Genomic DNA, 25,263 nt, shown 5'->3' on the forward strand with positions numbered 1-25,263 from the left:
CACTGTAGTGCGAGGGCCCTATGTCCCTGTGACAGGGGTATTTTTTAACCCCTCTACCTGTTGTCAGCTATGGCGTGTATAATATAATCCTTCATTAAAATGTGTAGTCTAATAAACCAAAGTTAAAAAGGCAGACAAGCTATCTATAGCTTTTAATACTACTAATTTATCAATATAATGTAATCCTATGTGTAGCGTCCACTTTACCCTTTCATAACATGCATTCGCAAAAATGGTTAGAAAATATCATGCATTCTGTCCTGTCTGTGACATATATAGCCCACACACCTAAACTGCAGTGAAACATGTCAGTTTATGTATGTTGCTGGTATGATGTTAATATGATTATTAAAGCATCTTTTTACTGTATACTTTGGCTGAGAAGCAGTTTGTTAATGCTTACCTCACATGTGGAAAAATAGGCTTCACGTCAAAATTCTAGGCCTACATGACTCACATCTGAGATGCGTGTCTCACGTATGGGGTGTGTATGTTCTAATCCAGCCAGTAAACATGGGCATCGAACATGATGCATGCTGGGGAAGCGAAACGCTCTCTTTGCCTTTGACTGGGCGAGTCCTGGCAGGTGGAAATGGTGTAACAGGGTGAACTAGCAAGCTAGTTATAAAGATATATCTAGTTGCCTGTCTTTATATCAGAACTGTCAAGCCCAGGATTAAATATCTACTGTACCAGGAAAAATAACCCATTACAAGGCCCTCCAAGGTGTTGTCAGCCTCTAGCAAATGAAATGGCCGAACAACGCCAAAGTCCTACAATTCTCAAAACATCAAAGACCACAACAACCTATCAGATAAGCCGGTGGCGGCAACATTTGCTCTCTTTGCCCAATTTGCTCATATACATCACAATTGCCTGCCATTAACAGAAATGACTGGAACACACACCCTTGCTTTGCTGGCATGTATCTGTACCGTTACACCTCTTGCACAACGCCTGCATTCTGTGTGTGTGGCGGCTTCCTTGCAGAACTGCTGTGGCTCAGTTGTGTGTGTTAAGGCCTGTTTCACACTGCTTGCGTTGCATGGTGACTGCGTTAGTTGCTTCTCATTTTGTCGCCCATGTTAACAGATTAGGGCATGCACACTGTGTATAAGACACACATCTCTGGAGTTGCAGCCGCAAATCAATTACATATCATACCAGCAACATTACATAACAGACACCTTTCACTGCAGTTTCAAAGGTACAATATTCACAGATTGACATCACAAACAAGGGCGTAATGTCTGGCAATTGATTTGCTTGAGGCCAGATTCAAGGGTGTTGATGGTCAAGACACAGTTACTTTGACATTCATTGGCATTTGGCATAGGCACTTTGCCCTGACACCATTGATTTCCCGTCCCACCCACCCCTTGCCCCGCTGTACAGTTTGACTTGCACTGTAGTGCGAGGGCCCTATGTCCCTGTGACAGGGGTATTTTTTAACCCCTCTACCTGTTGTCAGCTATGGCGTGTATAATATAATCCTTCATTAAAATGTGTAGTCTAATAAACCAAAGTTAAAAAGGCAGACAAGCTATCTATAGCTTTTAATATATGTATGTACATACACAGAATTATGCTTTAACTAATCACACAGTTGTTATACATTGTGATTGATAATGACAGAGATGGGACTGTTATTATTTAGTATCAGTGTCTATTCAGTTTAATGTGCTGATGTGTGACCTTGCATTTCAACCAATGTTTTTTTCTTCAGTGTCAATATCCGGAGTTAAGTTTAATGTCAGTATAACTGTTTCATTTGCTACAGTTGATCAGCTGGTCTCCAATCATGCAAGATAAATCAGGAGCAGTGGTCAGTGATATGCACATTGACTTGAGCTGAAGGAGTACGTGCAGTTACTCTGTGGTCACCATGGGGACAGCCTCTTCACTGGTGAGCCCCGGTGAGGTCATTGAAGACGCCTATGGCGGCGAGGGGGGCGAAGCGTGTGAGATACCCGTGGAGGTGAAGCCCAAAGCACGTCTCCTGCGCAGCTCCTTCCGCCGGGGCCCCAGAGTGATCGGGGCCAGCTTCAAATCCACTGGGTCTGTGGACCTCGAGTATACAGCAGAATATGAGCGTCTTCGTAAAGACTATGAAATCTTCAGAGTCAGCAAGAATAATGAGGTTGCATCCATGCAGAAGAAAGAGGCCAAGTTGGATGAAGAAAACAAGCGACTGCGTGCTGAGCTACAGGTAGGAGGCTGAATTCAGGCTAAGCAATTTAGTTTGGAACAACATACAGAAATGAATTAACAAATGCTTTATCAACTTATAAAGGCTTTGCAGAAAACCTATCAGAAGATCTTGCGTGAGAAAGAGAGTGCTGTGGAGGCTAAGTACCAAGCCATGGAGAGGGCCTCTACATTTGAACATGACCGAGACAAGGTCAAGCGACAGTTCAAGGTTGAAGGCACCCTCATTTTTATTTCCTCTTTTCTTCAGTAAAATTGAATTAATTGGTGCAAGTCCCACCGTAATGGAATCTGGTGTCTTAACATTATGGTGTCTAGAAGGGTTACTTGTCTCTGGTATGATCAGCCAGATGTCTCTGGTATGATCAGCCAAACTTCCAGAGATGATTATGCCAAATTGTCACAAATTATTTAGCCTACATGGCCAGATATAAATGTCTTTCTTTTTCTTCGTATTCATTTCTGATTGACAGATATTCCGGGAAACAAAAGAGAAGGAAATTCAGGATCTCTTGCGGGCAAAGCGGGATCTGGAGTCAAAGCTGCAGCGGCTTCAGGCTCAAGGTGTCCAGGTATATGAGCCAGAAGACTCTGACTCCGAAGAGAACCAAACCACAGTGACCGGTACGATCGACCAGTCATTATTGATCCTTATTGATCTTTCAAAATGTACAACCAGTCATTATTGATCATTATTGATCATTCAGAATGTACGACCCACCAGTCATTATTGATCATTCAGAATGTACGACCCACCAGTCATTATTGATCATTCAGAATGTACGACCCACCAGACATTATTCATCAGTCAGGATGTACGACCCACCAATCATTATTGATCATTCAGAATGTATTAAAAACAGACAATTTGAGGCATGCAAAAACCTTGCCAGGATCAACACCACCACAGCGGGTTCTGATAAAAGCTTGCTATCATGCAAGTTTGTGATGTCACATTGTGAAAGCTTTTCTTACATTTTGGCAGGGTGGTCCGTCCTGGTCCACAGAACTAACCTGCCAATAACCTGGGTAGTTAGTGGGAATGATAGCGGTGTTAATCTGTCCTTCACTTAACCATATACAATCAAAATGCATTTGAAGGAAGATATGAAAGCATGTAAACCTGTAAAAACATGCATCAAACTGTGAGAAATTGCTGTATGCTGTTACAGTAAGTGGTCTTATTGGTTAAGGGCGACTTGGGCACTAATATTGGGCAGGAATATATTGCTTTCATTGAAATGCTTGTATGAATGTTTACATCCTCTCTCTGGCCCTCTCCAGCGGTTGGCATGCAGTGTGAGTACTGGGGTGGGGGAGCGCTGGGCAGTGAGCCCTCTATGGGCAGCATGATGCAGCTGCAGCAGAGCTATCGGGGACCAGAGTTTGCTCACAGTCTAATGGATGTGGAGGGACCCTTCGCCAACGTCAGCAGAGGTCTGGACATTTATTTATGTTTGTTTACATAGTGTGTGTGTCATACATGTGTTCACATTACATTACATTATAATGTCAGAGGTAATCAACCAAAATGTAAATATCTGTAACTTCTGATTATCCCACAAATACATTTGTCAAATATTTTCATTTAAGATACTTAAGCAATATAGCACGAGTGGGAGTGGGGTAAGGGATAATCCCACGGGTGGTGTTCCGCCGTAGCCACCGAGGCCGCAGGCCGAGTGGCGTAGGCAACAACACCCGTGGGATTATCCCTTACCTACCCCACTCCCACTCGTTGCTTAAGTATCTTCGTCGTTCTTTTTTCCATTAATGCTCCCTTCAATTGTAAAACCTTTCCCAGTCCCTGTAAAAGTGAAATATCCCTACAGCGTGTTACCATCACTTTAGGGACAGTGTTTTTTGAGGCTTGGACAGTGTTAGATTTTTGACACATTGGCCAGAAATGTCCAATTTGGTCTCATCTGACCATACTTTTATCCTCGTCTTATCATCTTGTCACAAAATGACATGTGATATACAGGGTGTATAGGTTAGTGTGACATTTTTCATTTGAGTGATTAAGTTAGGTCAGTGGAAAGGTTTTTAGTTGACGAGATTTCATTGCTACTATAAATTCATTCACCAGCATTGAACCATCCTCTGACGCAAAATATATGCATCAGTAGCTAAGTTATATAGCTAACGCATGACTTTGCGTCAATTCAGAGTGCAGATTAATGAATTATTATCCTGATCACAGCCTGAGAAGCTTCCTTAAATCATTATCTTGCTCACAACATAATCAGCTGTGCTGCTCATCCCACAAATGCATGATCCTTACAAGTTGAACATCATTGTAAAGGTAAATAAACAGGCTTTCTAACGATATAAAATACAATGGCAATTAGCATTGTAACAACAGATAAATAATTGACCAAAAACAAAACTTTTTTCCAGAGTTTATATATACATACATTATGGATACAAAATTGATAGTGGATAAGATGGAGATAGAGCAGCTTAGTTACCTTACAAGCACACTGTATACACGCTATCACAAGGGTAACTAGAGCAATGAAACCGAACATGTAGAAATATAGGATTTACAAGAGCCATTCTTCAATCTTCTTACTGGAGCAAAAATGGAACCACAGGTCACCAAACAACATAAAATGCATAAATGCCTTTGCTCCTCTAGTGTTCAAAAATGGACAAGTTGCTCTTTTCAAATGTGCATGTGGTTGATGGTGTGTGTGTTTTTCCTAGATGACTGGGATACAGCTGTCGCCAGTCTGCTTCAGGTGTCTCCTCATATCTCTAAAGGCCTATGGAGCAACACAGTGCGGTGCTATGTCATCCACACAAAGGACACCAGAGATGAGCTCCATCACTTTATAGAGGTGAGTAGAAAAACGAATAAAGGAGTGAGTGTTAATGCTGTCCTGCTGTTGCTGTGACTTCAGAGGGTTAACCTGGACATTTCGCGATCCTTGACTCAAACAATTCTCGACTATCTTAGCCCCATTTACTGCTAGCTTGGTGCAGTTTAACCCTATAATGTTATTGCGCAGTCAATTTATACTCCATCCACCAACTGCTTCAGAACAGTCGGCCAGCTTTACTTGGATTGTGCCTAATCTATTTTTCGTTCTGGCAGCTTCTAGTATTACGGCTAACAGCTCTTTGGAAGTTCCCTTGATTTCACATGATTGTTCATACAAAGCCATGCCTGTTTAGTCATAGTTTAGAACGATTTGGGCACCAAAATCAGTGGATAAAAGGAAGGTTAGGCGGAGCTCAAGCAACCAACTTGTCCACACCTTTCTCTGTTTCTCTGAAAAGTTTGCTTTACTTCTCAGGCCTGTGAAATTAAAGCAATTATTTGAAGTTAGTATTAACAGAATGTGCATCAAACTGAGCCAGTGTGGTGAGCAGTATACTCTAATTATAGTTTCCCCCTTTTTCCTTCAGATCTATTCTCCCACATTGCGGAGGCTTTGTGAGCGCTTGGGCCACTTCTATCTGAATGTGTATTTTTCTGAAGACACAGCCAGTGTTGCAGAACGGCGACGAGAGATGGAGAGGAGCTCGATATGTGTCTTACTACTTAAACCCTCTGCTAATAGGTCAGCCGTGATATGATGCTGAATTGTCCTTGTCAGTTTGTAAGGACCTGGTCTGTCTTTTTAAATCTCCAGAAATGTTATTTTATCTTCAGTTCTTGCAGTTGTGAAAAAAAAGAGTGGGATTAAGGAAATTTAAACCATGAACTACAAATTTCAATCTTTGATAACAGCTGATATAATTGACTTGATTAACACCTTTAATTCAATAACAATTTCAACTTCAGTTTTTCTGTCATGCAGTACTGGATTCAAAGGCTTCCAAGACTTTGCCCTGTATTTCTCAGACTTAGCCATAGCGATCATTCCTTTAGATGTTTTGTGTTTGGGTGTGTGCTTGTGTGCAAATCCATGCATCAGATAGAAAGATGGCTAATAATAATACATAAGGTATGACATTATCCCAGTCCTATAGTCCAATTATATATTTAGCAGAGGGCAGATCGAGATTTAGAAACTTCACATGGTAAACCTAAACACCTGTTATGACATAACCAGTCCCAGTGTTGTTGGACACAGGGAAGAAGTGACGAGGGTTTTTGTGACTGCTGCGGAACTGCTACTTAGGTTAAAGTCCCATATTCTTTTTGTACCTGTCTGGTAGTCTCTGTAGCTATGTGTTAGAGGATGCAGAGGAGGCTTTTGTCAAGACCCCAGACTCCAGGCCTCTCCTATTGTACCTTCGAACAGTTGATGGAAAAGATAGCATCAGTGGGACCACCAGAGAACTGCTTGAAAGGGTCAACAATGCAGACAAAAATGCAAAGATCAAGGTAAGTGCAATAATTATATTAGAAAACCTGATTATATATGCAGACAAAAAAGGGGACTGTGCTGTGTAGATTAAGGATTAAGATCAAAGGTGCCAAGTAACATACGCTACCCCTCAAAGTTTGGAATCACTGAGAACACAACTAATAATCACCAGGCCCCAAACCTGAAATACAGAAAGAAATGAAAATGGCAGAGTGATTATTATGAAATTGTTTTGAAATGTGTCATGTTCAATAATGCTCCAAATGTTAAATTATAATCCAGGAATAAACCTTTTAATACACTGTGACCCAATCTTGTCTTAAGGTAGTGGACCATGCTGGATCTCCAGAGGAAGGGGCTGCTCTGATCTACCATCAACTGGAGAAAATAATAAAGCAGGTGTGAACGGTGATCTAACCTTGTTAGACATTTCCTTTACTGTGTGTTGAGGAGCTCATTTTGAGAGATTAAGACAAAACCAGGTGGGCTGAATTGCTAACCTTTGCTAATGTTTACTTTTTTGTAGAATGGGTATGGTGCTCTTATTTCAGAAATCCTTCTGAGATTGACCACTTGGACCAGAGTTAGAGCTTCACCTGTTTTGGGAGCCAAGGGGCCTCCTTTTGAAACGCAAATTCCAACCTTTATAGGTCTCAATTTCAAAGGGGTCCTAGATCAAACGTACTTCATAGAAAGTCTTAAGGGAGGGTAGAGTACACCAACAGAATTGTGAACCTGGGAAGTTGGCCACTAGGGGGCGCTCAAATGCTCCAAATCTGAATTTCCCCCAATGTTTACCAGGGGTTATTTTGAAACTTCAAGGGAATCCTAGATGTTTTGTTTCTGATGAGTTTAATTTGCAAGGGATTGACCTGAATCTATTGCTGTTCTGATGGTGCACCCTTGAAACGGTCAAGAATTAGGCTGGTGGGCCTTTTCTTAACAACGTAACATCCCAATTGTTTTGTTTAAATATCTCTCAAAAATTAGAAAATGTACGTATTTACATTGCTGGATTACAATGAATTCCAAAAATAATATTACATTGTAAGCAGGTGATTAAAAGTATACTTTTCTTTCTATGTTTTGCTGCCAGGATTTGTTGGGCTTGAAGTTAGTTGATGACTGTGAGCATTTGGAGTTGTTGGAGGACCAAGCAGAGGTGGAGGCCAGTGATGTTCTGTGGGATGAACATGATGAACAAGAACAGATTGAAACCTTTCAGAAGATATGCAGCTCTACAACCCACCTTCATTTTGACAAGGTTTTTCTGTCTCTCAACATTCCTTTCTTTTCTCCCTCTATTCCATACTATAGTCCCTGATATGTTTTCATGTTCTTTCTCTATGTTGACATGACTTGGCATCAGTGGTGATCCTTACATGTTGGAGGCCTCTAGGAGGCACCAGGAGGCACTGGTACAACGGCTTAGAAACCTTTGTGGAAATTGCATTAAAACAGCAAAGGCAACTTCTCACGTTGAGTACACAAGTGTCTAACTCGTTTAATTTGACAGACATGTAAAACCGATAAACAAGATGGCGTTGAACCGTGACAAGGCAAGCAACGTCATCGTAAACATTAGATATTTAAAGGGACCAAGATCCCGCAACAGTCAGTCATACTTTTACATTAAACATTCATTAAATAACGGTATGACAATGGTGTGTAGAACCACACTAACAAAGGTGAATTATGTATGTCACATTCACTACACCTTAATCAATATTATTTCAACCAAAAGGCATTTATGTTATAAGCTGGATCTAACTAATTACCTGACCTAATTCTAAGTTCTTTTTTCTTCTGTTTCCCTCAAATGATACATTTCATGTTTGTCTTTGTGCCTTTCCAGACTTTTTGAGAAACCTTTTTTAACTCGTCTTAGACTATTTCTTGGACTTTTCTACAGCCCAGACTTTCAAAAAGTTGTTTACGAAAACATCAAACTGTTTGGTTTATCTAGTGTGATGAAACTTTGTCTTGAGGCAATGATAACAAGCTTATATAAGCCACTCTGAATCTTCAAGCATCATGTTATTTACTATAAAGATGTATGATATCATTATCATTATTCTTAGATTTTCATTTAGACTGAACATGTATTACTGTTTTATTATGTTATATTTACTCACCACCATAACCATAACTGGCCCGTATTCTCATAACATGTTAAGGCTAAAAGTAGCTCCTAAAGTAGCTTTAGAAACTCCAAAACAATGGGCTTGTCAGTACTAACTTTGGGACGCCTAAGAGTAATTCACAAAGTCCCTTAGCACTAAAGCACCTCTTAAGTCCCTTAGCTCTAATGAAGCACCTATGTCTGGGGGAAATGAGAAGTAGAAGTAGTGATACTAACTCACTGAGACCAACCCCCAAACGTACAGAAAACATCAGTTTCTTGCGTGAATAAAAATGCTACACAATATAAACTAAATATTTTGATAAACTTCAAGTAAAATGTACTCTTAATATCTAAAACCATGAATGATCAGCAGGGCATTGACATGCCCTTCTTACCACGCCACTTTCTTCACTGGAACCAACATTTTTATAGTAATGTGCGTCAGGCCCGACATTTGTATTTTGCCCAATACCAATCTTATCCAAACTTACTTCCAGAGACTAATAGAGTTTGTTCTCCTTTGTCAGTATATTACTCGTCTGAATGACCTGGTGGCGGCCCCTCCTCCCACTCCCCCACTGTTGGTGTCTGGTGGACCAGGCTCAGGGAAATCTGTCCTGCTTGCCAAATGGTATTGGAAAAAAACTTTTTTCACTGTTTTAGTTTTTAAAACTGTATATCTATTGTGTTGATGTATCTAGTTTGGTGCTACTATGGTCCGCATATGATATTTTTTTAAACTATTGATCAAGCCTTAAAATGATTTTCAATCTGTCTATTCTAGGGTTTGTTCTAGTTCCTACAACAGTTATATCATTCATAGAGGCTCAGTGAGCCATAGCTGAAGCCACTTTTTGCCATCCATAAGGATGAGGTTGTGTTGGGTGGCTACTGTAACAGCACAGCTGGATTCAATGAGAGCTGCTTTCATGTGTCGGCTGTGCTGTTGTGGTTTGGGCAGCGCAACCATGCCACAGAGACGGTAACAGAGACATCAAAAAATTATCAATGAAAAATGTGCCTCATATACAAATAAAAGGCAACTTTTTTTCATGGTTCTCAGTTCAGCAAAATCAGGTTACGAACAGTGCAGGAAGCAGTTAGGTTTAAAGCCAAGACCAATGCTGAAATAATCCAGTTGTGCTACACCCTTGCAAAGTGCCGGAAAGGCCATAAAACGCCGGAAAGGCCATAAAACCTGAAGGACAGTTAGCATCCTTCAGTAGCTTTATAGTAATTTTTGTAAACATTTGGTACTTTTACCCACCTCAACCCCCAGATTGGTTTTGCATTTGCACTTAAGGTTATGGCATTTCAGGGCAGTTAGCTGTATGGACAAGCTTTGATAATATACATGCTCCACAGGATTGAACTACAGCAAAGAAACTCTCCCAACACAGTCATTCTCCATCACTTTGTTGGCCGGCCTTCAACTACAAGTGCAGAGCCTGTGCTCATCATCAAGCGTCTTACTGTCAAGGTAAAGGAGTGTAGGTAAATGCTTTGCCATACAGAAGGGTTGTGTGATACCAAGCCAAGAAATATTTTTTGAAGTGACCTAATATTTAATCTGATGTGCATGTAGTAATTTGTCTTGACTTGCTCAGGTTTTTCATTTACGTCTGTAGCTGTGTTGTAGTTGTGATGTGTGTGTTTTCTGTAGCTGTTACAGCACTTCTGGTCCATCTCAGGGCTTACTATGGACCCATGCAAGGTCCTGGAAGACTTTCCTCGCTGGTTGGAACGCTTATCAGCACGTCGTCATGGCAATATTATCATTGTCATTGATTCCGTTGATCAGATACAGGTGCATATTCTCACCGTCTGGGGTCCATTTTGGTGGTAATAGTATAGTGAATAAAACCATACAGTTATTGCATCTGTGCCCATGTCTAGCAAAGAAAGGAGATACAATACGCAGACGTGCATTTTGTCTGGATCTATTCGTACCTTAGGGCAACCTTCTCATCCTGTCACATGTATATATGTTTATTTGTGCCCACATCAGTATTGGACCTTCTCACTTGTGAGTTCTGTGTTAAATTGGAATAAGCTTAGGTTGTTTGTTGAGAGATTTATGTATATGGTAGATTAAGGAACTGGTATTAATTTAAATTCTGTGGTCTGTGTAGAATGCAGAACGAAACATGAAATGGCTGATTGACCCTCTGCCTGCTAATGTCAGAGTGCTGGTGTCAGTCAATGTGGAGACTTGCCCACAGGCCTGGAGGTAAGAAGAACACTAATACTCCTTGGTAAACAAATAAGGATGTGACTGTACATATTTGCACTTTCTAATGCATTTGTAAATTATAAAAATATATCGGAAATTAGCTATTTCTGATCAATCTATTTCCAGTGTAATAACTAACAGTGGCTGTGCTCGAACCTGGTATAAGCATGAAGTGATTCAGTCCAGTCAAATAGATGGATAGATGGATAGATGTGACTGATGTGGAAGATTCCTAAATAAGAATATAATCAGAATAGAATAAAGTTGACCAATTGAATTAATTATTATTATTACATTTAGAATGATTAAATGTTTTGTTATTATTACATTTAGAATAAATCAATGAAGAAGTGTTAGTATTTGTTTTAGGCTGTACCTGGATGAATGCCTATAATTAATGAAGACTGTCACTCTGGTTTTCACTGTCCCTTGTTTTCTAATCAGATCCTCCTTTTAGTGCTTAGGACTGACTGAAAAATAAAGGAATATAAATCTTTCTCGCTCCCAACCTGTGGAATAGTCCCCTGTGTTGGGTCCTTTCCCACACTTCCCACAAATTATTATTTCAATAATAATTCATCTATTGAATGTTTTTTTTTTTGTTCTCTGCAAATGATTTAGTTTGAAGTCATTCTCTTTGCATTTTATTATTTATGAATTTCTTTAAACATTAAAATGTTTCTTAGTCCTGTAAATCACTTTGAAGCACCTTCTTGCTTGCTTTTAAATGAGTTCAGTCATTTTAAGTGACTATTATGTGGTGATTTCCTCTAGGCTGTGGCCTACAGTACACCTCGACCCCCTGAGCAGCAAAGACATGAGGAGCATGATCACCATGCACTGTATGACAGCTGAGATCAACCTCAGCAAAGAACAGGTGCGTGTGGTAGTGTTGCTTTGTTTACACATTTTTCTGTATGACATTTGTGTTTGTGAAGCTTTAACATGGCTGTCTTTTAACAGGAGAAGAAATTGGAGAGACACTGTCGGTCTGCACCTACTTGCAATGCTCTATACATTTCCCTCTTGGCCAGACTTTTAACAGAGTACGTATCAACCACCCTCTTGGCCAGACTTATAACAGAGTAAGCATCAACAACCACAACTGTAAACCTTTGTTTGGATTTGGCCAGGTATATAAGAAACCTGGCTGGTTTTACGCCTTTAGTCATGAGTTATGAGAGATGACGGAAGTCATAAGCAATTAAATGCAGCAATTAAATGATTTTGGCATGTTATCGGCCTCAAGCCTAGAGACCGTTTTAAGGCATGGAGACCATCAAGTTTTGTATTAAAGAACAAAAATAGATTGTATAAAATAAATTGTATGAAATATACAATTTCCAGTCAAATATACACACAGTTCATCAAAATAATAGTGGAAGTTCAATGCCACTTCGCACATCAGAAAATCAGCTTTTTACACCCATTACAAAAAATGTATTATGTTAAGACACAATGCTAACTGGCTGAAGCTAACTCTCCGAAACCTGCTCCCCTGGTTTAAACCATGCTCCCCAGTTTATTCTCTTATCCTACCTGATTTGTTGGGCGCCCGGCTGGCAACATACCATTGCTCCCTAGTAGACTGGCGATGACTGGGAAAAGATGCAATGGACAGGGGTATGTCATACTAAGAAAAAAGAGGGTTATACAAAAGTATTACTTATTTCCTGCCACTACAGGCATTTGGCAAAATATGGTATGAGGTCAACATTAAACTGCTGCTGTGCTATGCCTCTACTAAAGAAAGAGGTTGCCAGAGTGTTGCTAGGCAGAGTTTAAGGTATACTAGGTGATGCCTAGGATGTAGTAGTAATGATAATGATAATAAAGTAGTGTGTTATGTGGTGTGTTTTATAGCAGTAGGTTTGGCTGGTCACTGGAGGAGACTCTTCAGCAGTGTGTAATGTGTCACGATACAGTGTCACTGTTTCAATTTGGCCTGAGGATGATGCTAGACTCGCTAAGGACAGATGAAGAGAGACACATTATGAAACAGGTGACCACCCTCCCTTCACTTGTGTGCTTGGTCTTGGGGCTTTTTGCCAGTGTAGAACAGATAAACAAATTGAATTGACTTGAATAAATAAATATGAATTATGACATAAAATGTGTTTGTTTTGAGAATGTTTCTTTATCTCCACAGTTGCTCTGTTTATTGTATGCCAGTCATAATGGAGTCAGTGAGTCGGAGCTGTTGGAGTTACTGCCAGAGCTGGCCTTCCCCACGCTCTCCTCCTGGCTCTTCAGACTGGAGTATCTGCTGGTCCTGACCCTGGGCTGTGGCATCATCCACTTCAGACACCTACAGGTGCGTTTCAGGCTGTCCCCCAGAACAGAACCATGGCAGCTGAAATCATATACACAATGTGAGCATGCTAGCATACAATTGGTTAATGTATACAATACATACCAACATAACATGGTATTAACATGATGCATACAAAATTGATAGTTGATGAGGTAGAGAGAGAGCGTTTAATTATTAGAGAGCATTCAGCTTAGTGGGTATACAGTGTGCTCATGGGTTACAAGGGTAAGTAGAACAATAGAAGACAAAACTATGTTGATCGTGGCAATTATTTACATTGCAGGTAAATCTAGCACAGAGTATGGGGTAGAATAAGTGCATGACTGTGGTGGGGGTTGGTAGGATTATGTCAATGCTGATGTATCATTTGTATAATAAAGTGGTGTGAAGGTTTTAATCAAAATTCAAAGGGACATTTCTCATGTTTTTCTCAGTGTCACTAGCATAGCTATTAACTTTAGAGGGCAATAACTTAGTTGAAATCTCACGAGGGCTCACCCATGCTTCAGCCCTTGATTGTATAGTACAACTGGTGTGATCTGTTGTGGTAATTTCAATAAATGTGTGAAACAAGGACAATTTAAGGCATAAGACATAGTTATTGGATTACAAGATCAGATTGAGGTCAACCCTCATGATTGGATCCCTCTTGTTGGTTTTGAGATTGTTCCATGGTTGTGCGTAGGCATGTGAAGCAGTCAGACTTGAGCTGATAGATGAAGGGGAAACTGTGGCCACATACAGAGAAAGGCTCATCCAACACTTCAGCAAGCATCTCAGGTAACATAAATCAATTTGTGTTGTCAATTTGAAAATAAATATGCGCCTATCCTATACAAAAATGAGTTTAGGAACGGTAAACAGCTGACAGTGGTTGTTTTGCAGTCAACACAGGGTGACGTGGCGAGTAGCTGATGAGTTGCCATGGTTACTACAGCAACAAGAGGATAAGACAAAGCTCCAACTAAGTCTGCTGAACTTGTTTGTGTCTCAGAATCTGTACAAGAGGTGACAAGGCCATTTTTACTTTGATTAATTGACTGGGTCTTAACTTCTTATCTTAAATAACATTCACCAGAATGTCACTCAGTTTTTTTCTCTCTCTCTCCTAATAGGGGGCATTTTTCAGAGTTGTTGACCTATTGGCAGTTTGTTGGAAAGGATAAGGTGTCCATGGCAACAGAATACTTTGTGTCCCTGAAGTGCTACGAGCAGAGCTGTGAGACTGAAGACAGCATGAGACGACTGGCCAACTTATATGAGACGCTCGGCCGTTTTCTCAAGGACCTTGGTCTGCTCACTCAGGTTTTGAAACGCAAAGACACACACACACACACACACACAACTACACTCATACAAGGTTTTTCTATGCTCTGCTCATACATATGAGAGAAATTAGTGTTGAATATGTTTGTTTGAGATCCAAGCATTGAAATAGTGGCCAATGTAAAGGTAGCCAGCTGTTGTGGAGCTGTGCAGTGAGTAAACCTCACTCCCCACAACAGATGCTAGCAGTCATGGGTTTTGGCCTAATAACTAACATGCCACCTCCCTTGTCTGAGGTTGCATGTTTGAATCCACTGTGGGACTGTGCTCTCACTTAACACAGGTTACAATGGTGCTGTAGACCTGGTATAGGAGTGAATTTCAGAGGGAGTGACTGCTCTTACCCAACACAGGTTATATTGCTGCTGTTTACTTTAGAGTGTTGGGAATCTGTTTATTATCATTTATGTTTTATTCTACATATTCTTTTAAATTGTATCTTGACCGATGTGAAAGAAGAGGAGGGGGATATACACCTTGGGGCATATGCCACACATTCCCATTGCTTTTGTATAGGATGCTCTTCTGTTTCTTTGGTAGATTACCACGGCAGACAAATCAATTTAGCTGTATGCAAGAAAAGGGCCTCTTCTGAGTGATGGGTTTCTTGATTAATAGGCTGTCAGGCAAGACTAGAGATCACCTCCTGATTAAAAGAAGTCCAATTTCAGCCTTAATTCCCAGAGAGTAACTGAAAGGCTCAGGTTTGAGTATTGTAGGGAAGACAAGGGAAGAAGGAGAGGTGTTGGGGAAACAAAGTGATCTAGGAGATTTTTGCAAATGAAGAGGCATCTGTGATTTACATTTCATACCACAAATTGAAAAGCACTGATTCAAACAATGTCAGATTTCCACGGTAGACACATGAATTTATCTTTAAAACGTAAAGGGAAAAGGTTATTTTGTTCTGCTCTTGCTTTCAGGCAGTAGCACCTCTGCAGCGTTCCCTGGAGATCCGTGAGACTGCGTTGGACCCAGACCATCCGAGTGTGGCCCAGTCTCTGCACCAGCTAGCTGGGATCTATGTTCAATGGAGGAAGTTTGACAATGCAGAGCAGCTCTACAAGCAGGCGCTGGAGATCAGTGAAAGCGCTTATGGCCCAGAACATGGTTCAGTTGCACGAGAACTTGATTGCCTTGCCCTACTTTACCAGCAGAAGAACAAGTACATACAACTTTGTCTTTGCTTTATATGTATAATAAGATCCAGATGTTGAATTGAATAATAAGATCCAGATGTTGAATTGAATACTAACAGTACTTTACACAGTGTGGGTCAGTATGACCCAAAACATAATGGATGTAATAGTAGCATAGTTTGGGGATATGTCATCTCATGGTGTCTTAAGGGTTATCAGATAAACCTAAGATGGTATGATGGATCCCCATAGTTTAAATGACATGGAATGACCCTCCTGTGTGTCATGCTTCTTCTAGGGTTCCTTGGCTTTATAAACTCTTTATTGGCTAGCAAATATACAGTGCCTTGCTAAAGTATTCAACACGCATCTCATCATTCTTCATTAGCCATCATTTTCTCAATTACAAAAGGTAGGTACAAATATTTTCCCAATCAGTATTTTTTTCAGGAGCAAATATGCAATATTTGTCTCTATACTCCTTGCATAAGTATTAAAGTCCATGTGCTTTTGAGTTCCAGGTTAAGATTATTATTCACAAATGAGAGATGGTACCACTTATTTTACCATCTTATTACTTTTAACTGATCATAATTAGGTACTACCTCTGCGTGAAAGTAGAAACCTCCCTCTGCATGTAGAAATCAATCAGTCTGAAGGTCAAGGGACAGATAAAAAGAGGACTAATGGGACAAAGTGATTCAAATGCTTAAGTGAGGAAAATAGTGAATGTTTTAGAATGGTCTAGTCAAAGCCATCTGCCAAAACTACTGAGAATTTGGCACTGCAACCCAGAACCACCATTCCACACAACTAGATGAGCTATATAAATCTACCTTGAAGAATAAGGAGAAAAACTGCAGACCAATGTGCAAAGCTGGTACCTAGTCACTTCAAAAGACTTCAGGATGTTATCATGACCGCCGCGACACTGCTGCGGCGGTCGTATAGGTTTAGTCAGAGTTTTTTTTCTGGTTATTTATTTATTTATTTTTCTGTTTGCCGATTTTCTGTCAACGATTTCCGGGACACTGAAACACCGGGGTGCAAAAAATTTGGTGGGCATGTAGCCTTACTAGATTAGCGTGGAACCACTGATTTTCATTTTGATCCGTTGCACCCCCGTTGGACTGGACCCGTTTTAAAGAGGGTGGGGCGATTCAGTTTTCTGTGAATAAGTCGAAAACCGTAGGGCTTAGGAGAACCACATTTTTTGTTTGTTTGTTGGTCTAAAGAGGCCACGTCAACCATTCCACTACCACTTATTTCATGTATAGCGCCACCTAGTTACAAATGAAAAAGCAAAAATGGAGTGTTGTAAAAAATGTTAATTGTAAGTTGACAAGGTCAGAACTGCACGAAATCGGAGGTGTGGGATCATTATGACACCTTCTGATTGCACGTTAAGTTTCGTGGAATTCTGTTCACGGGGGGGCATGCAATAAATTGATTTATATGATTATACACCAACTGGCCTATAGGTGACGCGACACAGTTTTCTTCGAATATCCCGAGAACTGTAGGGCCTTGGAGGGCCAAATTGTTCTTGTATGTTTGTGTCAAGGGGCCATGTCAACCCATACCATAACCAGTCAGTACATGTATAGCGCCACCTAGTTAAAAATTTAAATGCAAAAATGAGGTGTTTTAATCGACTATATGTGAAAGTGCTCGAAAAATTACCAAATTTGCCAGGGACATCAAGCCTGTAACCGTCCATCTTCGGTAGAGTTTTTGTCCATGGATGGAGCAAAATGGCTCTGTAGCGCCCCCTAGAACATTGCAAAAAACCCTGCGCATTGGGGTTATTTTGGCGAAGCTTGACGGAATTTGGTACACGTCTTCATAATGCATGGACGCACCAAAAAGTCTCTTGACCCCATGGTGGCAGGTCCACAGGAAGTTGGCCATTTTGAGTGGAAGATGCGTTTTGACAGCGTTTGCACACCTAGCATCTGATCGAACTCCTCCGACAGATTTAATGGTAACGCCTTGAAATGTGGTCCGGCTACTCTTCAGCCATGGGCGACTAAAAATTATATTGGATTTTCTCATTAGTCGGAAGGTGTGGGCGTGGCAGACCCTCAAACTTTGCCAACTTGTTAGTGCTTGCCACAAAACACAAAGTCTCTTAGAACTCTTGCGTACATTGTTTGATCCAGAGAAAATGTCTTAGGGTGAACGCTGGATCCAGCCCGAACGCGTACATATGCCTGACTGATATCACATATAGCGCCACCTGTTGGTGGTTGGAAACTTCACTCTGTTTTAACAAACTACATTGCAAAAGAAAAATATACCAAAACAATCCACAAAAAAGTAGTACACAAAACATTACATAACCAAATCATCAAAATCTATCACAAATAATTCCTTTAATACATAAAAATGAAACACACATAAAAACACACAAACACAATGACAACCATGACTCATTCTGTGCCAAAACCTACTGAACAGTTCGGCGGTCATATTTTGTAACGCTTTGCGTTACGTCTAGTTACAGAAATTGTTGAAAATATGAATACTTATGAAAGCAGTGTATTTTGTTTATTTTAGTAGGCAAATATCTTCGTTTGCATTTAAAATATACTACTGTAAAACTCGGCACAATAAAAATACTGATTGGAAAAATCTGTGTAAGTATCTTTTGTAATTGAGGAAATGGTTTTGACTTTCAGCTAAGACTAATATGCTTGCTCAGATTCTGTATGATTTTCTTGGCTTCTACAGTTGGCCCTACCTAACCTACTTAACAAGGAGAAGCTGAAGTTGTAAGGCGTTTGCTAGATCCATAAAGAAATGACACTGGCACAGTGGGATTAAGTTAATATATTGCCTTTTGTAGGTATGAACAGGCTGACAAGTTGAGAAAGAGGTCTGTCAGGATTCGTCAAAAGATGGCTCACCAAAAAGGCCATATGGTGAGACATATGAGAAAATGTTCTATTTGGATGTTGTACTTTGTTGTCCTATTGTATGTGTATATATTATGTATATGTGATACATTGATAATTTACCTCAAATGCGTTTGAATTTTCAAGTGTACCCATGTTTCCCATTAACTCTCTGCAGTACGGCTTTACTTTGCTGCATCGACGGACTCTGCAGCTGGAAGAGCTGACGATGGGGAATGACTCTGCTGACTGTGCCAAAACCCTCAACGAACTAGGAGTTCTCTACTACCTGCAGAATAATTTGGAGTAAGTCGTAACGAACTAGGAGTTCTCTACTACCTCCAGAATAATTTGGAGTAAGTGAAATATCTCATTACTGTCACAAACTGGAGACTTGAAACAAGAAATAGGATGCAAACGCTCAAGGCGTGTTTTACTAAAATAAATCAAAGTGCCACAATGGGCAAACAAGGCAAAGCTCACAGGACTGGAGAACTCAGCACGTCTTACTGATCACAAAACAATTACACACAAAGGAGCTCAATTAATACATTGACTACAGGTGAGAACTAAACTTAATTAACACAATGGCTACAGGTGAGAACGAAACACAATTAACACATTGGCTACAGGTGAACCAAACATCGAGGAAAGCAAACATCGAGGAAAAACTAAGTTGTGAGGGAAATACTAAACACAGGAGAGGATGAACGGGCTGAAGTAGCATATGGTGCAAGAGCAGGAACAGAAACAGAGGAGCGTGCAGCTAAGGTTGTGACAGTAACAAACTAGGAGTTCTCTACTACCTCCAAAATAATTTGGAGTAAGTGTAATATCTCGTAACGAACTAGGAGTTCTCTACTACCTCCAGAATAATTTGGACTAACAAGCCCCAGTGACGGATAAATGCATTTTCTTAGGCCATAACTTTATGTCATGATCTCTCATGATCATAATTTTGAGTCCAGAATGGATATATGAGTCTTTTTTAAACGGCAAAGAAACATCGCAGACAACTTAATCACACTACTATAACTATGGTAACGATTTATTTCAATTAACTGATGCTGGACATATGACAATGTCTACTTTGTTAATCAATGTATGAAGAATGATCAGCATTGACCTACCATAAATAAATAATGTATTATGATGCAATGTTTCCCTTGAGTGTTGTTAGCATCTCCTTTCCCTTTTCCCAGGACAGCTAAAATGTTCCTGAGCCGTTCTCTGGAGATGCGCCAGCGAGTGCTAGGGCCAGAGCACCCAGATTGCGCCCAGTCTCTCAACAACCTGGCAGCTCTGCACTGTGAGTGTCATGAACACGAGAGTGCAGAAGAGCTTTATGAGCAGGCACTGAACATACGCAAACGAGCCCTCGCTCCAGACCATCCCTCCCTGGCCTACACCATCAAGCATCTGGCCATACTATACAAACGCAGGGTAAGAATGATAATAGGTGCATATGCAAAAAATATTCTTATTGATTGTATTTACTGACTTATTCAGCAATACATATCTTACTGTGGGTTACAAACTGTTAAGCAGTTTAATTAACTTTTTAATGAATTAACAGTTAAATAAACAGTATAATAAACAATTAGCATGATCTCCCTCTGGAACTTCGCGCATGCAACTCCACTCCGCGCAGTTCTTTGCCCCGCATCGTCCTTTATCTTTGTAGAACTGTACAGCTCGTCGGCCGTTATCCCTTACTTAATGCACTTTAGAATGCTGCAGAGTGTTCCATTCAATTGAATGGGCCCTCCCAATATTCAGAGGTCCTATATTTCTTGATAATGATCGCTAAAAATGCAAAATGACCATTGCCATTGGCAAATGGTTATGTGCGTCTGATTCATATCTTCCATATAATTTTGCAGTTATCATAACTAGATGATGTGTTGCTATGTAACACCATTGACTTTTTTTCTCAGTGAAACTTTCTCAGTGAAATTTAAAAATTAAAATCATTCAAAATAAATGTTTGGAAAAATTTCTTTTAGCATTTTGGCAACTAAGAAGGTAATAACTTTGGCAACTAAGAAGGTAATATATAGTCTGTTGGTCATTCTTCAAAAAGAAATCCCGACTGGACGAACAGGACTCTGGCTTACAGTTTGACTTCCCTGCTGTGACATGTTCTTTAAAGTGTCCATTCACTTTTCATATCTGTCTTCTATGTGTGGCCATTACCATCTCAAATTATATAATTTCTTGTTACTGGAATGCTGCACCATCCATCCATTATCCCGTATTCATGACTTGCTGTATCCAATGTGTGCATGGTAGGGTAAGCTGGAGAAGGCGGTCCCTCTGTATGAACTAGCACTGGAGATTCGTGAAAAGAGTTTTGGGCTGAAGCACCCCAGTGTGGCCACTGCATTGGTCAACTTGGCCGTCCTTTACTCCCAATTGGTAAGAACAGCAGGGTCAAATTGACTAATGACTTCCACAATTGCAAGAGAATTCAGTTCCAAAATAGATGAAGTCATGACATTTCCTTACTGATATAGAATGTGCGTAATCCCAACTAGTGAGCTTCCTCATTGGATAATCATTTCACTCATTCTCCCCTCTCAATGTCATGAGGAGGCAAAACACATCCAGAGGGATTGGAGAATTGAGCACTAATAGCTCCAATGTTTTTAGTAGAAAATGTCAGCAGCAGAGAGGGAGGTGGTTTTATACTATTATTACACACGTCTCTGTTTTTTAAAGCACTTTGAGCTTTTGAGAAAGTAGATGATTAATAATTAGCTAAATTGTTAAAATAATTGATGACAACACATCATAATAATATTAATGATGTATTTGAATTCTAGAGTTTTGTGTGTTTGTTCATTTTTAGTTGTTTGATTCATCATGTTTATTTGTTTCTTTTTCAATGCAGAAGAAGCATAACGAAGCATTGCCCCTCTATGAGCAGGCCTTGAGAGTGTATGAGGACAGTCTAGGGACATCTCACCCTCGTGTCGGGGAAACACTGAAGAACCTGGCTGTGCTTAAGTAAGTGTTTGTTAAAACAGTTTAAATGTGTGATGGTTCCCAAAACAATGTGGGTCTGTTTAGAGAGCATTGTCAAATTTAGACAGAAATATTAGGATAAATATGTAGCTGTCAAGCCAGTAAAGATATTGTTGGATTCATTGATTTGCCTGCATTTTCATAATATGGTTTTTCAGTTTTTATGGCTTTCAGTTGAAATCCTCCAAATTACACTAGTATCTTTTATCCATATCAGCACAATACTGTAGCAACTTAGTTGCTAACTAACCATCACTGGACTGTTCAGACAAGAGTTGGTCCACATAGATAGTTCATTCCTGTCAGGGAAACTGCTGTGTAGATAATGATTTCTCTTCAAAAGCCGGTTCCCAAATTATTGTAACTAATTCTCATAACATGCAGTTTTTCTCTGTCACTTTGGCACATTTCTTTGATCATAAATAACAGTTTCAAAAGTACTTGTTCAACCTCCATACCATCTAGTCACTTGTGCACATCATGTGAGTAATTTGTCATTCTTCTGAACAAATTACGATATAGGATGCCTGCCAGCCAATCAGAAAAATAATGTTTCATAGTTTTATTTAGAATTTAGTTACTTTTCATAGGGCTATAAATTAGTCAAAATTAGCATTTCATTGAGGAGATTCTAAACACCAACGTTTTTCCAAACTTTCTTTGAGGTCAGACAATGCGGTTGAAATGAAGAGGACGAACAAGTAACCAATTTCTTAATTAGCTGAAATGATTAATCGTACATATATTTTTGATAATTTTTAAATTTAATTTAATTCTCAAATTCGACAACTGGCTGAAATGGTACACTGATTTACTGGGTACACTTAGCCTATGGTATTGCAAAAATAAGACATCAAGACAGTTCTGTATGGACACACTGTGAATAACGCATTACTCTTTCTGACAAGGTCTCCTGTTTCTGTTTTTTGATTGATTGCCATTTTCCTCCTACTCACTTCAGGGAATGGATAAGTTAATTGAGGAAATGGATATGTTAAATGGGGAAATGGTTATGTTAATTGAGGAAATGGAGAAGTAAAATAAGGTTTAAAGGTCTTGGGCTAGTGCCACTTCTACACACTCCAGCAGAAACATAAATAGGTAACCAGGCATAAAAAACTAGAGCTCACTTTGTGCATTTCATTTAATGCTTTAATGTACGTTTGATAGGAAGTGCTCCTCATATATATGCTCAGTACTATGTAATCACTCTTCTCCCCTTAGTTATGAGAAAGGCGACTTTGAGCGGGCTGCCGAGCTCTACAAGCGTGCGATGGAAATAAAGGATGCAGAACCGTCACTGGTCTGTGGCAAAGCAGCTTCTGTCCACTCATCCAACGGAGACACTTTCAGCCTCAAAAGTCCTAGCTTCCACCCTCAGACCCCGAAATGATATTGACCTTTGTCCTACAGCAACTTGGATCTACATGTTCTCACCAAGACCTCACCACATGACCAGAAGCTCATACAAGCCATTTTATAGGGGAATATTGAGTTTCCCCAGACTCGCGCTGAATCATCATTTTTATATGGTACTATATTTATCTTTACTCGTAATGTTTTAATAATGTAAAATATGAGAATATGAGGTCATATGATCAGATATGGACTAAAATGAAATGAACATATAGCAGGCTTGTTATTTATTTCCAGCATAGGAATTTCACATTATGTTACCAAAATATTTGCCTTTGTGGTGACATTTCTGAAAAAGTGTCTTTTAGTGTCACAATCAAACTCAGTCTTTATTACTATTCCATGAACAGTTTGCAGCTAATCCTAACACTTTCCACCTATACAGTAATAAGGGATTACTTTAAAAAGGCAATGTGTGAAACTTGGTAGATTTTCTGTGCACCACATTTTAGTAGATCATCTTAATTCTCGCTTCATACTTTCATACTTGGATAACTCTCACATGACGGCACATACTCAGTTGAAAGGTATGGGTGTGAACTCGAAGGCCATGTTTGAGAGCCACGTTTCGTACACCAATTTACTTAGCCTGCCTGTCTGATTAAAGGGCCATGGGGAGTTGTATGGCATCGTGTTGTTACTCAAAGTTTTAACAAATTCAACAAAATTGCCATCTAAGGACACAGCATGTAAAATATGAAGTGCTTTTGTACATATGGGTATGCATGTGTATTTACAGGAGAACACTTGTCAATGTTTCATGTACAGTGTTATTGTAAAACGCAAATAAAGACTTTATTGAGAGTAAGACATTTAATAAGTCAAGTGATTATTTTGATTGCTTCAGTATGTGTTTTAATGGGTGTCTTTTTAACACACGCTACTTTTCTTTTGCATGCACTGGTACTTCCTTCAGGAAATGCCTATCTAGTTGGAGTTCCTTCTTTTTTACCAATTTCTGCAATTTATTTAGCCTGAATCGCTTAATGTTCAAACTTTGTTGCATAGGTCTTGTAAAGAACGCTTACTTTATAAGATATTAAAGAAAAACTAATACAATTGGCCATCGTCCAATCATACCTTAGCAACCGCTACTAAAATAAGAGGCTCCGACAAATTTTGAGGTCTGAGCAACATGGTGCAACGGTGTGCCTACGGGACTTGTAGAACAGACACAAGGTACCCTGAGAGATTAGAGGGAAGCGTCATTTCCCCCCCGCATTTACAAAGCCCAAAACACAGGAGGAAATGTGCCAGCTGTGGATTAGACATTGTGTAAAACTTCACTCCTAACTCAATCTAGCAAAGATCAACAAACACGCATATGTCTGCTCAAATGTAAATTCAGTCAGTTGATTTCTCCGGCGAGCTAGTGATAGCACCACGGGCCCCTGATATTGAAACGAGAAAAGTTACCTCTCAGAGCTTGCCAAAAGATCGCCTACATTGCTCCAACGCAAGTGTGCCCTCTCTGTAGAATAATTGTATTTTAATCTTTTTTGTAGCATTTTGTGAAAGGGCAACCACTTCTGAGTATCCGAATGTATGCATAAGGTACAACAAGAGAGCAATAAGAGTGAACAGAAGTGGCTATGGATAATGAGATAAAGGGAGAGTGAAGAGGGAAAGTAATGAAAGGAGAGAAAATGAGTAAAACAGAGAGATGGAGTGTGAGGGAGGATAGAGCACTGAAGTCAAGAAGGCTGACAGTTGAAAAAGAGTAGGAATTGATGGACAGAGTAATTGAAAGAAGATAGAACAGGAGTGTCTGGGGGGCACGTGGCGCAAGCTGATAAGTCCCCCCAATAACAGGCTTCATTGCCCACGGGGACACAGGTTCAAGTCTGGGCTGATGTAATTTTTCAGTCCTCTCTCCGCCTTGCTTCCTGTAATCACTTCCTGTCATTCCTGTCCAAATAAAGGCATTAAAAAAGCAAAAAAAAAAAAATGAAAAAATAAGTCTTATGGAAAAAGGTCATTTCAATCACATTCATGGGCTTCTGCAGGTATTCATACTCTTGGGGATATATATGGGCCTAATAGCTTTCAATAACTTACTCAACTCTTTGTTATACCCAAGTCTTTATTTGTTCTATACATACAGTTACGGTCAGCATTACGTGCTTATGGTGTACCCTGGGGGTCGGCTGTACAAATCCATCCTATTATAAGAAAGTTACACATTGTGCAAGGAAGAGATTCCTGGCACTTTTAGACACATGGTTTGGGACTGCCAAGAAGTCCAATCTTTTTGGG

General features: G+C 39.9%; 1 protein-coding gene across 1 annotated transcript; it reads left to right on the top strand.

Moving 5' to 3' along the window:
• Positions 1–1,885: 1,885 nt before the first annotated feature.
• Positions 1,886–23,396, top strand: nphp3 (nephronophthisis 3; the record flags this gene model as incomplete). Its single annotated transcript, XM_080855698.1, has 27 exons — positions 1,886–2,209; positions 2,294–2,419; positions 2,682–2,832; positions 3,493–3,645; positions 4,918–5,051; positions 5,623–5,777; positions 6,379–6,551; positions 6,859–6,929; positions 7,627–7,794; positions 9,183–9,286; positions 10,021–10,135; positions 10,319–10,462; positions 10,788–10,885; positions 11,663–11,765; positions 11,852–11,934; positions 12,752–12,890; positions 13,038–13,202; positions 13,888–13,982; positions 14,088–14,210; positions 14,318–14,507; positions 15,452–15,693; positions 18,516–18,591; positions 18,743–18,870; positions 19,767–20,007; positions 20,857–20,982; positions 21,458–21,573; positions 22,816–23,396. 27 exons carry the CDS (start codon positions 1,886–1,888, stop codon positions 22,982–22,984), a joined length of 3,912 nt encoding a protein of 1,303 aa, XP_080711824.1. The 3' UTR covers positions 22,985–23,396.
• Positions 23,397–25,263: the final 1,867 nt, after the last annotated feature.

Source organism: Sprattus sprattus, assembly GCF_963457725.1.
Source record: "Sprattus sprattus genome assembly, chromosome: 17".
NCBI classification, from domain to species: domain Eukaryota; kingdom Metazoa; phylum Chordata; class Actinopteri; order Clupeiformes; family Clupeidae; genus Sprattus; species Sprattus sprattus.